Raw genomic sequence first — 15,097 nt, 5'->3', positions numbered from 1 at the left:
TGGATTTGATGCTAATAAGAAATGTTTGCCTGTTGCATATGCCATTGTTGATGAGGAAACCAAAGAAAGTTGGAATTGGTTTATGGAACGCATTAGACTTCATGTAGCAAAGCATGAAATATGTGTCATATCTGATAGGCATGTGGGAATCATAGATGCAATGAATTCTCCCATATGGAAAGAAGAACCCAATGTGGGTCATCACAGATTTTGCTTGGTACATGTTAGAAAGAATGTTTTGCAGAATCACAAAGGTATCATGGTCAAAAGACTTGTTTGGAAAATTGGTATTGCTACCAAGAAGCGCAAGTTTAAGATCAGACGTCGTTTACTTCGAAACGTCAACAACGAGGCTTTGCAGTACCTTGATGCCGTGGAGTTAGAAAAATGGAATCTGGCGTATGACAAACACAAAAGATGGGGTGAGGTTTCCACTAATATGGTGGAATCTTACAACAATGTGTTGAGAGGCGCAAGACAACTCCCAATTAAAGCTTGCATTGATATGATATTCTGGAGGACAATAGAATGGTTCAATGACCGGTCAATTGCATCAACACAGTGTGCCACACCACTTACCCCGTGGGCGCATGAAAAGGTGTGCAAAAATGATGCAAAAGGTCAATTGCATAATGTGAGAGCACCCAACACAATTGCAGGGCATTATGTGGTTCGAACAAAGCGTCGAATTGGTGGAAAGGGCGCTAATAAGTGGAAGGTAAAGTACTTGGACTCGCACTGCAAATGTCAAAAGTGGCAGATGTGGAGACTTCCATGTTCACATGCAGCGGCAGTTGCGCGTTTTAGAAACGACAACATGCTGTCGCTTGTTGATCCCGTATACCGCACAAGTGTTTGGGTACACCAATATTCTACGGTGTTCAATCCACCCAGACACCAAGATTATTGGGCCGTGCCTGAATGGACTTTGCAATGTTCACGAGCTCAGTTAATGCCTAAAAGTCGCGGTCGATACCGTACTACTAGGATTCCTAATCAGATGGATGTCCGTGAAGCTGACCAGCCACGAGCCCGACGCCGATGTAAACATTGCCGTCAACCAGGTCACGACAGGCGCAACTGCCCGAATGCTCATTCAAGGATGGATACTCAGTTGGTAGATGATGCCGCTGACGATTTTTTGCATCCACCTCCACCAAGGATGGATAATCAGTTGATAGATGATGCCGCTGACGATTCTTTGCCTCCACCTCCACCAAGATATGCAGTTCGAGGTCGTCATTCTGTCAGTCACACTGATGATGTCGATCACGATTTTATGCCTCCACCTCCACCAAGATCTGCAGTTCGAGGTCGTCACTCTGTCAGCCACACTGGTGGTACAGGCGAACACATCGGTCTCAGTGATGTCCCACATTCTCCACCTCGGTCTTCTGTGCGAGACGAATATTTTGGGGTTGATTTAGAGAATGTCGTTGTGCGAGAGACTCCTCCGTCTAGACTCTCAACCGCCAGAATCGGGAAGGGGATCCGTAGCTTTTTTACGCGGAAAAGGCGAGACAATTGAACGTATGCATTGTGTAATATTGGATTTCTGTATTTAGCAAGATTTGGACTAATGTATAGGGTAATATTTGTATGTACTTATATATTGAATAATGATGAAATGATTAAAAACTCTTAGCTGTGGGAGCGTTTTTTTATAGGACACGCCGATGTGAGTGGCGTGTTTGAAGAGACGCCTACTTAATTGGCGTCTTTTCACTTTAAAACGCCAACGTGAATGGCGTGTTATTACTGAAACACGCCAACGCGACTGGCGTGTTTGTTCAGAATGTCCGCTTTCGGCGTAGAAAAAACGAGCAACGAAAAAACTAACTTAAAAACGCCAATGCCGTTGGCGTTTTTAAATAAGACCCCCCTGCTCGGCACCTCGGCCCCCCTGCTCGGCACCTCGGCCCCCCTGCTCGGCACCTCGGCCCCCCGCTCGGCACCTCGACCCCCCTGCTCGGCACCTCGGCCCCCTGCTCGGCACCTCGGCCCCCCTGCTCGGCACCTCGGCCGCCTGGCTCGTTCCGTGCACACTCACTTAAAAACGCCAACGGGAATGGCGTTTTTAAATAACAGACGCCAACGTGAATGGCGTTTTTAAATAACAGACGCCAACGTGAATGGCGTCTTATTAAAAACGCCAACGGGAATGGCGTGTTTGTTCAGAATGTCCGCATTCGTCGTAGACAAAACGGGCAAAAATATAAACTAACTTAAAAACGCCAATAGCATTGGCGTTTTTCACAAAGACTTACATTCACAAAAACGCCAATATCTCTTTATTTGCCTGTTTTCATTTTCATTTCTACTAGGAAATAATAATTCAGACATCCAAATACTTAATCATAAAGACTTAAAATCAATGAGTTCAAATCAAATGAAAAAACATCAATATCAAATTACAGTAATATCAAGAGTTCAAATTAGTTCAATCGTCACGACGTTTCCGCATAAACAGACGCCGTATCCCCTTCCCAATAGTAGATGTAGATCTAGGGATCCTTGAGGGAGGAGTATCTTGAACAACAGCGTTCTCAAGATCCTCCTGCACAGACGACCGCGGTGGAGAAGCGGGGACATCACTGAGGCCAATATCTTCTCCGGTACCACCGGTATGGCTAATAGAATGACGGCCTCGAAGTGCAGAGCTCGGTGGAGGTGGGTCCTCAAAATCGTCATCGGAGTCGTGTACGAACTGAGATGACGACTCTCCGCGGACGGTTTTCTGCTTGGTTCGTCGTTTTGCCTTTTGCCTTATGGGTACGTCCACGTCCATTGCAGAGCGCTGCGAAGGAGGGTAGTCCATCAGCTGAGGCTCCCCGGATATCTGCAGTCCTTCTTCAACCATCCTCGAAATGGTTTCCATATCCGGACAGAAATGTCCTGTCGCAGCTCGACCACTTAGATAGTGACGTATTTTGTGAAGCGTCTCCACCTACAATTTTTCAAAGTTAAGTACATATCATAATATGAATTTGAATAAGTAATCAGGGTTTAGTTAAGTATGAATAATGTACCGTAAAGTTATGAGAAGATGCGGTTTCGTGGAATCCCTCTTCAGCATGCACGCCGGGTTTGGTTAAATACACCACAGTGATCTGGCGAAACCAATTCATATATTCTTCCGTTGCAACAGGCTCAGTACTGTCCTCCAGATCAGTCCATATCGTAAAGTGTCTGTTGTCCCACTCCTGTATATAATTGGCGTGCCATTGAACCCAATTCCGACCAGCTTTTCCACGGCGATCCTGTTTCAAAAAATCAGAACCGTGGAACCGGGGGAGATCCGGGATATACGGTTGGACAATCCCGAATTGGCGCAACACTCGGTGTGGCAGGTGTGGCTCAGCCAGATTCCAACAAATAAGCGTTGTGATCGACATCCATATAGGACGACCGGCATCACAACTTTCCGGCAACTCCCGGTGGAGATAAGGCCTCCAAATAAACTACATGTGATACAAATTTTTCAAAATAATTTCCATAAAAACAAAAAACAAAAAACCAAAAACATTTTATAAATATATGAAGTACCTGATTAGGATGCATCATGGAGAACTGATCTCGGAAATTTTCAACACAATGTCCGGGTGCTTTTACATATGACGCCGGGCCATTCCATCTAAAAAATTTAAATTATGAGCGAAGAACACGAAAATTGATGAACATTAAGTTTAAAAACGCAATTAATGAACAACTTACGCGCTTGCACATGGTAGATAGTCTGTATGCACGGGATCTAGCATCCTCGGTCTAATATTTGGGATTCTCTCCCAAGCCCAAAGTTGTAATAGAGTTAAGGCTCCCCCTACATCCGTCCTCTGACCAACGGCCGCTTCACACAAATTGTGGTACAAGCAAGCAAGCGTCGCCCCACCCCAGCTATATGTAGAACACCGTTCTATATCCATGAAAAAGTGTAGGTAGAAGAACGGAATTTTATTTCCGGTGGCGTTGGGGATCATCAGACCACCAAGTAATAGCAGACAATAGATACGAGCCCGCTGAGCATATATGTAGTGTTCGTGGTCATTAGACAGCTCAATCCTCAATTGGCGCGATAAGCTCGTCTGCTTAAAAGCCATTTCCTTCAACTCGGATGCTTCCGGTATGAATCCTAGAAAATCCATACACCTGTCCGTCCAATATCCCGCGTCCGTCGGGGGGATGTAAGTTGTCAGAGCCTCTCCATCAACTTTCAGGCCCCATAAGACCTCCACGTCTTCCAGTGTCACAGTCGCTTCACCGACTGGAAAGTGAAACGTGTGAGTCTCTGGCCTCCAACGTTCAATCAGAGCTGTGATAAGATGGTGGTCAATTTCTTTTGGTTTACCACACCTTAACATACCCCCAAACCCCATCTGGTCCACTATTGTCAAGACATGTTGCTGGATGGGAACATCCCAAATTTTTCCTTCAAATCGTCGGCAGCGTACATCTTCGGATGGAACTCCTGCCCATATGTTGTTAGAGACGTGTTGTCTCTGAAAATATAATACAGATGGATCCGCAGGACCACATGCAAGCCGACGACGAGAGGTTGAAGATGATGCCATAATTTACCTACATAATTCAAATTCAACAATACCAACCATAACATTTAATCCAATTTCATAAACCAAATTCAACAATAACCAACCATAAACCATTTCAATAATTAGATACAATTTAATCCAATATCACAAAATTGAACACCAACATCAAATAAGCAAGTTACACAACATTGCACATTCAAAATCATAAACCAATTCACCTACACAAAATTAACAATTTCAATTAACAATTCGCCCAACCTACCAATTTCAATTTTGCCTAACCTAAACAAATTTAACAATCTAAACTAATCAACCAAAACCCACATAAATCAAAACAATTTGCCCAATTTTTTAGCTATAAAAACCCTAGGGTTTAGGCTTATAATCAAATTTATACACAAATTAACTTAAACCCAACACAATCCAACATAATAATCAACAATAATATCATTCAACCAATCCAAAATGCATAATATTTCTACTCAATTCACAACCCATTACAAACCCTAGCTATCCACCAATTACTATAATTATGTAAAAGGTAAGCATACTAACCGAATAAAATAGATGAATTTGGGGGAGAATAGCACCGATTGATGAATGTAGGCCGAAATCACGGAGAGAAGGCGCGCAGCTGGAGAAATCGCGAAGGCTGTGTGTCGTGAGGTTTTCGCGATTTGGGGGAGGAACGCCTGGTATATCAGTCTGATTAAACACGCCACTCAGAATGGCGTTTTTCATGATTAAGTAAATACGCCACTCCGGTTGGCGTCTTTTACAAAACGTCAATATGTTCGGCGTTTCAACAAAGAAAACACGCCATTTACAAATGCGTTTTTTTATTTATACACGCCAACCAAGTTGGCGTGTTTAATCGTAATTACAATCCGAGAGCATACACCCAAAATACGGCACAAGTATAAAACGCCATCATCGTTGGCGTATTTACCTTAAAACACGCCAATGACGTTGGCGTATTTACTAATAAAAACGCCAATGTGGTTGGCGTTTTTCCCATTTGTGGAATAGATAACAAAATGGGTACATTTACGTAATATTTAGTGTCAACTCCCCCACAAACCCGATTTTCCCCAACAATGCAATAGTTGCCATATCACTCCACACCATATAACAATTGTTTAAAATGAGCTTCGTGAGTGAGTTGGGCAATTTGAGGTTCTCAAAGCGATCGCTTACGTATCCCCCTCCAAGGAAAGAGTATTGTAGCGATTCAAGCTTGTTTAAGCGGCCAAAATTTTGCAGATGGAACTTGTCCCTTCTTACCCCAATGATGGAGTACGTACTAAACAAGCCCATCAGCCTAAAGCCCAAGAAAGAGTATCAGTCCGGCATGACTAAAGAGTTCAGTTCGGCACAACCAAAGAGTTCGGCCCCAGCCTACAGCTCGGTAAAAGCCCAGTGATGAAGCCGCGAATTTCTGATGTTTGTAAATGCTGGTAGAGAATAAAGATCACGACACAATGAATTTACGTGGTTCGATTTACTGAAGTAAATCTACGTCCACGGGAAGAAAAGAGGGCAGAGTTGTATTGCTTGATCTGGGATTACAGCTTACAATACACACTTGCTATATAGTCTATTCTGTCTTTGGAGAGCGAAAGAGCGTCTTTCTGTCAGATCTAAGTTCTATTTATATATTGAACTGAGATTGTGGCTTGCATCACCACCCTAAGTCGTGGAGGTCATGGAGGTCATGAGATCCTGCATGGCCACTAACTAGGCAGTGGCTTACATCATCAGTAATTATGTCGTGGATGTCGTGGAGGTCATGAGATCCTGCGTGGCCACTAACTAGGCAGTGGCTTACATCATCAGTAATTATGTCGTGGAGGTCATGCATGAGTCCGCTATCTCCCAGTTCGGTCGAATACTGAGACCGAACTGCTGAATTATTGCCGAGTGGCTTTTGCCGATCTGAGAGTAGAGCTTGATGCCGACCTGAGAGCAGAGTTTGATTGGTTGGCTTTTACCGAGCTGTAGGCTGGGGCCGAACTCTTTGGTTGTGCCGAACTGAACTCTTTAGTCATGCCGGACTGATACTCTTTCTTGGGCTTTAGGCTGATGGGCTTGTTTAGTACGTACTCCATCACCCAACTTGTTTATCGAAGCCGTATACAATTCCCAATTCCCTAATGTTTGGTATTCTCACACACACCTCCTCTGTGAAAATGAGATCCTTTACCAACTTGAGTGTTTGTAAGTTCTGCAAAACAAAGACGTCACCGGGGGTAGGATTCTCTACTACCATTAAGTTAATCTCGATATGCCTAAGTTGTGGCATCTTCCAAATATCGGATGGTACAACTACTCGCGTCCATTGTTCCAGAATCAAATTTTGCAAGCTCCACCATAGTGATATTGACCAAGGAATTGGTATACCAAATGTATAAGATTTTAGGAATACGTAGCGCACGTTAACTTGCTGAAAAGAAGGGTCTAGGCGACTCTCATGATCAGCAATCAACACCCTCAACAATCTAGACTCAAGTGGTGCTTCTCTTTTCTCCCTACTCAATATTAGAGGTCTCATAACTGATGGCTTTTCGAAACTGGTCCAAGATTCTCGACAGTAAAAACTTCTCGCTCTTTCATCAGATATGAAGTGACGCCTCCCAGCTATGTCCCTTTGGTCATAATAGAAGTTTTCTTTCTCTGCAATCCGTATGCATAGCTCTCTTATTAGATCATGAAGGCAACAATATGAAACTTTCTTGTTTATTTCCAATTCAGCAACTAAAATGAGATTCCTATCAAAGAGCTCCTTTATGTAACCCTCAGCGACTTGTTCCAAACTTTGGCTTTTAGTTGGTTTTACAAATCCCTCCGAAACCCATAATTTGATAAGATTTGACACATCTATTTCATGGTCTTCGGGAAATAGTCCCAAGTAAAGAAAACATGATCTTAACCAAACAGGCAAATGCTTGTAACTCATGTATAATATGCTGGAGGGTTTGCTGCCATCACCTGAATATTCCATAACCAAGCTCTAGTCTTCTGCAATTTTTTCACAATACTCGTGCGTCCTCAGTGACTTTCCAAGAAGCCCTCCAATCACCCGGATTGCAAGTGGAAGTCCTTTGCATTTCCTGACAAACTCCTCCATGATTTTTTCTAGCCGAGGAGGGCAACCTTGTCCTGCAAATGTCACGTCACATAAAAGCTTCCAACTACTTTCCTCATCAAGAAAACCTACCGCAACTGAAGAGCAGCCAAAGTAATTAACCAGTTCTTGTTGCCTGGTCGTTACAACAATTCTGCTTCCATTATCATTTTGGGGGAAGAAGAAATGTATCTTTTCCCACGCCTCAACACTCCACACATCATCCAATATTACCAGATACCGTCTGCCTGATAATGTTTTATACAACTCTTCACCTAGTTGATCATCAGGTTTTATTCTTGGGCGATCGACCCAGGCAAGAAAGTGCTTGTGAAAGCATATCACTTGCATTATATTCTTGAGACACAACAACCCAAGCACGGACATCAAAATGATGCACCATAATTGAATGTTCATAAACATTTCTGGCAAGAGTGGTCTTACCAATGACTTCCATTCCAACGATTGGGAGTATTCGCTGACAACAATCATATCCGGTGAGCTCATCCAAAAGCTGCGCCACATAGCGATCAAATCCCAGCATGGTAGTCTTCTTAGTGTCACGAGGAGGTGATGATGATGATAATGAAGGAGGCATCGAATTTATGAATCCAGTTTCATCTTTAAACTTGATAACCTCATCCTTGATGGAGCTAATGTCTTGTATTATTCTCTGCAGATGGAGCAACATTGTTAGACTTTTTGTTGTAGACTCACCACGAATTCGATCAGCAGCTTCGACTTCAATTATGTCTTCAGCCTCATGAGCTGCATCCCCAATTCACCTCATCATATCTTCTACTTCAGAAAAATTCTCCACAAAATCAACAAGGAAATACACCACCTGCCGAAGAGATTTAAACTGGTAGTTGTCGAAATAGATGGAAAGGCGGGGATGAGTCTGGATCTGATCCATAGTATTCAACAGCGACACTAGAGATGCATGAGCCGTCGCTGCCATCTTTAAACTCTATTTATCTTCTTTTTCAGGCAAGTTTGAGAAAGATGGGCTGCAGCAGGTGTACTATGAATAAATTTCCTCTACTCTGGTTCAATATGTGGTCGAAGGCGTGTATGAGCAAGGAGTAATAGTATCTTTTTTCTTGATTGCTTTCCTTGTTTGTTTTGGCAAAATCAGAGGAACAAAGATAAGTGGAGGATAAGATGGCAACGGAGAAGAGAATCCAAAAACAAGAGATGGAATGAATAGTAGAGAAAGTGGAATCCAATGCCTTTTGGGGGGCCATCTGCTCTTAATTACACACATAATTCCAAGAAGGAAGTAGTTGTGGTAGTTCTCTCTCGTTTTCTATTCTTCTTCCTCTTCTCCATTCCAATTTCTCCCATCATCATTTTCCATCATTGTGTGCGCTTACTAGAAACATAAAATATTATAATTAATTAATTAATATTTAAGAATATAAAATTAAATATGAAATATTAGGTAATGTAGATCAAAAGTGCAGCAAGTAAGATTTGAACCCAGGCTGCATGCTATAAGTAGCAGTTTAAGTCTCTACTCCTAACCACACAAGCAATTGGGCTTTTATATAAAACACACACACAAAATACATATTTAAAGACGTACTACTTCATATGTGCGTTTTTCCCACTAACGGAACTAAAGAAATCCCATTTTGAAGACCTTTTTCATGGATTGCACTCAAAATAGAAAGAAAGCAAAAACTTTTCCCTCAAGTGTTAAAACAATATCATTAAAAAACCATTAGAATTTTCATATTTTCTAAATGAGGCCTACCAAGTACCAATATTCCAGTTATATGAAAGAAAACCTATGCAAGTTATGAATATACTGAATAAGCAAACACGTGACAACAAAATTACAAAATAAATTGCAAGGAACTTACAATTTTTCTTATCCGTGAAGGGTGAATTTGCATGCCTTCAAATTATGAGACCATAAATGCCAATCGAATCCCCGTCGTCATACCAAATAAGAGGACATGAGGTTCCAACTAATTTTCATGTGAGAAGGCATTGGGGCAACAAAACGGAGGATATCGCGTTCCTCAGGATCCCCACAACTGTTTCTCGACCGCCGGTTGTGAAGCTCAATGAACTTAGCAATGTTGGGCAGCACCATCTCCCTACAATGTAGATGCAGAAGAGGAACTTTAGATAAGACACTACCTTTTTGGACGTCCAGACCCTCGGGCCTCCGCATCTTGTAAGGTTCTCCAGTTGTGGCCTCGTAGTCTACCCTAGGGAGCTGCTTCCATCTGCTATGAATAAACCACCCGTATTTGTAGTCACCTACGATTGGCGTGCCAAGAGCTTCAGCACAATGAACTCGTAGCTGCAGAAAACGTCGAGCCAATATGAGGAATAATGAAACATGCGCATATTAAGCAATTCACAAAATAATGACTCTCCAATAATGTTGGATATGTTCAGAAATTTCAACATACAAAATGTTCCAAAATAGTGCCACTATTTACCTATGTCAAAGTTGTGCATGGTCATGATTAGGTTGCTATTGGAGCCGGTATGAAATGAAGAATATCAATATTAGCAAGCCTAATTCATCCTAACAATTTGATATCACTTAAATATACAACCATTTGAGTGTTGGGAGTATTTTAAGTGAACTATAGCCTGAGAGAGAAGCAAACATTAAGAAGAAATTATGAACCTGATGTTTGCAGTTTGTACGTGGGCGAAATTCAATCCATGAACATCCATTGATAATAGGGCCAAGCACACGATATTCAGTAATTGCTTCTTGAGAAGCTTCTAATCCTGAATTATGAGCTAGAATGACCCTCTCGGTTTTCCCATCGTCAAGAATAACCTGAAATCAACGATATCGAATGATCATGTCATAACCAGATATCAGGAGGCTATTTTAAGTTTTGGAGAAACCTTTGTCAGCGGAGCGCAAATTAAGCCTTCTTTTTGCTTGGGTGAACCGATGACCAATGCCCAATATCTCTGATAGGTGGCATCACAAGCATCATTCCATTCCTTTAACACACCCAAAAAAGAGGGGAAATCACAGTTAACGTAACGCTAACAAAAAATCAGCAGCATTCCATAACATGATTGGAAATTCCAACAGAGATTTAAGCACCTTAGAAAAGGACTTTGTTTTTTTCATATCACTGAACAAACACTGAAGATAGGAAATGCTTTCCTTGGTTCTTCCCATTAGGAGGAGACCACTACTCTCTCTGTCGAGTCGGCACACCTAAATTAGTTGAAAGAAGAAACTGTTGAGCTGATTGACGGAAAAGATATGTCACGAGAGGGCCATAACAAAATCCAATTCATAGACAGCTGCTCACCAACTTAGGGCCCTCATCATAATTGTACGATAACGATGCAGCAGCCAAGGCATCCATGCTGTTGTGAATTGGCACAGGTCCCTTTTTCACATATTGCATTAGCAACTCAAAGGGCATAAGAGTATACGTAGTAGAATTAACAAAAACTGATGTTTTATAAGACTGTCAACGAGGCTAACCTTTACAGGCAAGTTAGGAGGTTTATTTAACACCAGTATAGCAGAGTCCTGAAATTAAAATGCAGCATATCATATCAAAGCGTCCGAGTTTATCATAACACATCTACAGGCTAAACCAAATACGATAGCGTAGGTTCCTGTATCATTTTGAAAAACAGAAATGAATAACCGTTTCTTATTTACCAAGCATACAGGCATACCTTGTACTTCACAAGTCTCTGTACGTATTCAATCTCATCAGCATTTGGATACTGCGTTGCACTTGGTATAACATCAAACCTTTTCGAGACTTTACTTTCAGCAACAGATACTGGGACGTGAACTCTAGCACCCACCTCCATGATGTCATTAGGTCTAATCTGCCCACACCCATTTCGATTACAAAAGAAGTAATGTCAATATCAAGTAGAGTTTATGTATATAGAATTCATGTCTAGAAACACTTTTGAGTTTATATGACAATCTTTTGAAAGAATTATAAGATATTACCTTCTTCAATGACATTGCTTGTCCTTCATAGCATCCTGACAGACCACTTGTACTCTGCACCTGATAAACCCCATAAGCAGTCTAATTTCAACGGTCTTGACATAAGAAGAGAAGACTAGGATTCACAATATTGCATAACTTGTTGTAGCTTTTCTCATATCGATACCTACACCAACTCTTTGTACTATTCGAAATTGTTTATAGAGTTTATGGATACTTGCGAAAGTGGGAATTTTACATCCAGGACCACAGTAATCGCAGTAATTTAAGTCATTCTCGAAGTGGATAATGTTACATAGTAAATCCATGTAGTTTCAACCAACACAAATACAAAAAACAGTATTAATGAAGTTGAAATCAGCTGCAACAATGTTTCCCGAATAATAGAACAATTGAGTAAAAATGTCAAGCAGAAACTACACCACAAACTATGGAAGCAACAAAGGAAACCAAAGAGACAAGATACATACTAGGCCTTCATAAAAATGCTTCTGAATGACGAGTGGAGGGATGTCATTGAAGTAATATCTGAGCCAGCTAATGGCAGTGACATATGCAGCCGATGTCGAGTTCCTTCCAGGCAAATGGTGGCCCGGAAATGGGGGCAGAGATAGCAGCTGCCGAGGTTTTGGACCCTCTTTCGGGCGGCCCAAGTGAACTATGTGATTTGATACTCGAATCACAGGGGAGGAATCAGGTGGTGGTGCACGGATCCTTGACCGTGGCTTATGCCCGACTGCTGCTGATAAGGCTTCGCGACTTAGGATCTTCTTCCGCATAATCTGAACTCGAATGTTTAACAATTTTTCAACAGATTATTGACCAGTTATTCAGAAAATCAATTCATTTTTAACGAGGAACATTCCTCCTGTCACGCCCGCATTTCCTAAGGATAGGAAGTACGGTGGACCGCGACTAGGGGAGGAGTAAAGAAGCGGGGAAGAAAGGGGGAACGAGAATATTTGACTCGAAAACATTTAATAAAAGGAAATTCAATTCAAAACAAAGTACTGTGACGACGTTCTTGAGTTAAAGTATTCAGAGTTTTAAATGAAAACATCGTGACGGTTTACAAGCAGCGGAAAAGACCCAAAGACAGATGATGCCGGGTATGACGACACGACACCATCCAAAAGATAAAAACACACTTTGGCTTTAACTGCTCAACATCCGTCCTCCCCATCGCCGCTCAACCTGCACATTAAGAAAACAACATGCAGGGCTGAGTACTTAATGCACTCAGTGGACACACGCCAAAAACATAGTTTGTCATGCCATAACAGTGTAACATTGGGGTTTTGAGTGTAATGAAAATAACCCAAGTACACAAAAATACATTTCATAAATTCGACTGCGCAGTCATTTTCCGATATTGCCACCCTTATTCCCTCAATCATACACTATCTGATCCAAACCATGACAAGGGGCGTGGCCACACCCCAGGTCATCTAGACCGGCCAACTTGCTCTCAGATGGCACCCAGTCTCGTGTACACTAGCCTGAGGGTTCGCAGCCCAACAGACCCGAATTCGATTAAACATATGTGGTAAACCACTTCAGATAGGTTTCAAAACGAAATAATTGGCAAGACAAACAGTTCACCTCCATAAACATTTCCGGAACAAAGTCCGTATTTAAAGATAACCCACATAAAAGTAGGGTAGAAAAGCCCACCTCGATTGCTTAGCTTTTAAAACAGTTCCCTTCAACCACACTTTCCTCGAAAAAGATCACCCTTTTGAAAGATAAATAATATCATGATTAGAGTCAGAAGAGACGAGACTTTAAACGACAATGCATGATTCCTACGTGGACGACTTCAACATCTAGCACGTTACACGTACATACACTTAACAACATATTACAAAACAAACACACAAAGTCACACGTTCGAAACACACCCCGCGCGCAAACGACGTACCCAAAACGCGCACACGACACCCGAACACAGCACTCCAAGTCCTGGCATACCCTTACTGTGCAACAGCTCACTTGGCTCGGAAAAGGTTCGGAAAAAGCTCGGAAAAAGGATCGGCGTCTCGGCCTGGCTCGGTGTCTCGGCCGCCTGGCTCGGCACCTCGGCCGACCGTCTCGGCCGCCTGGCTCGGCACCTCGGCCGCCTGGCTCGGCACCTCGGCCGACCGTCTCGGCCGCCTGGCTCGGCACCTCGGCCGCCTGTCTCGGCACAGCTCGGCACCTGTCTCGGCACAGCTCGGCACTTGTCTCGGCATAGCTCGGCACCTATCTCGGCACAGCTCGGCACCTGTCTCGGCATAGCTCGGCACCTGTCTCGGCTCAGCTCGGCACCTCGGCCGACCATCTCGGCCGTCCGGCTCGGCACCTCGGCCGACCGTCTCGGCCGCCTGTTCGGCACCTCGGCCGACCATCTCGGCCTTCCGGCTCGGCACCTCGACCGACCGTCTCGGCCGCCTGCTCGGCACCTCGGCATCTTATGCTCGGCACCTCGGCCGTCTGTTCGGCACCTCGGCCATCTGTTCGGCACCTCGGCCGCTGGTTCCGTGTACACTCACTTTCCTTCAACTTCCGATTCTCAAACCCTATACAACATTCCCACCACGCATTCTACGTCCCAAAACACACCCAAACACCTGGGATCGTCCCTTCAAAACTTCCCACCAGCCTGCCCTAGGCCGGACCCTAGATCTCTCGGCCAACCCACACAAAACCCTTGAGCCAAACACAGATTTCTCCGAGCCATCTCTTGGCCAAACACACCCACATTCATCACAAAAACATATCACTCAGAATCACGCCAAAAGCACATGAAAACATCTCCCAAAACATACAACACGCAGAACTGCGCAGTTTACTTGCAAAAATCATAATAAATTCATACGACATCCAAAGAGGCTGAAAATTACACACCACACAGAAGACACACCAAGGTTTATACAGTTAAAAAAATCGTACCAAAAGGAGGTCGTTTGCTCAGTCAAAAAGGGGTCGGAACCCACTGTCAGTTATCACCGAAAACATGTTCAACACAAGCACATAGCCACAAATCCTACTCAACATCTAACCCATCCAAAAACGTCCTATATGCATGAGTTTTCGAATTAAACAAGGGTTAGGGGTTACCTTCCCCGGATGGTTCAAACGAAACGCAAAAGCTTTACTTCCTTTTCCGACTCCGATTCACGACGAAGGAGGGTATCACCTTGAGGAATTCAAGACGATGATGAGAGGGAGTGAATGAAAAAGATGAGAACCGAGAGGGAGAAGGAGAGAGGGAGCTTACCGGTGTTGAGAGCAATTGCAAGAGAGAAAGGAGAGAAAACGATGTGGGGAGAGATTGGAAAGGGAAAGATGTATCGGTTAAGAGGGAGTGGGGGAGGTTGAGAAATTAGTGGTGAGGGGGTGAGAAACCGAGAGAGAGAGAGAGAGAGAGATTTAATTTTAATTAGGATTTTTAAAAACATGGCTTAATTAATT

The 15,097-nt window shown here is 43.1% G+C and overlaps 1 protein-coding gene across 1 annotated transcript; it reads right to left on the bottom strand.

Annotated features, from left to right (window-relative positions):
- Positions 1–8,910: 8,910 nt before the first annotated feature.
- Positions 8,911–12,447, bottom strand: LOC121774143 (RNA pseudouridine synthase 3, mitochondrial-like). Its single transcript, XM_042171058.1, has 10 exons — positions 12,115–12,447; positions 11,645–11,704; positions 11,356–11,514; positions 11,156–11,203; positions 10,977–11,057; positions 10,763–10,879; positions 10,555–10,656; positions 10,325–10,483; positions 9,540–9,988; positions 8,911–9,046 (listed from the first exon to the last, which is right to left on the bottom strand). The coding sequence occupies exons 1-9, from the start codon at positions 12,421–12,423 to the stop codon at positions 9,617–9,619; spliced, it is 1,407 nt and encodes a 468-aa protein (XP_042026992.1). The 5' UTR covers positions 12,424–12,447; the 3' UTR covers positions 8,911–9,046; positions 9,540–9,616.
- Positions 12,448–15,097: the final 2,650 nt, after the last annotated feature.

The sequence above is a fragment of the Salvia splendens genome, chromosome 17 (assembly GCF_004379255.2).
Source record: "Salvia splendens isolate huo1 chromosome 17, SspV2, whole genome shotgun sequence".
Lineage (NCBI taxonomy): Eukaryota > Viridiplantae > Streptophyta > Magnoliopsida > Lamiales > Lamiaceae > Salvia > Salvia splendens.
This window is presented reverse-complemented; position numbering and strand designations above follow the sequence as displayed.

Coding starts and splice junctions, on each gene's coding strand:
- LOC121774143 (XM_042171058.1), bottom strand. CDS start 12,423: ATGCGGAAGAAGATCCTAAGTCGCGAAGCCTTATCAGCAGCAGTCGGG. Junction 11,705..12,114: donor AGCATTTTTATGAAGGCCTA/GTATGTATCTTG, acceptor GGGGTTTATCAG/GTGCAGAGTACAAGTGGTCT. Junction 9,989..10,324: donor GTACAAACTGCAAACATCAG/GTTCATAATTTC, acceptor CGTTTTCTGCAG/CTACGAGTTCATTGTGCTGA.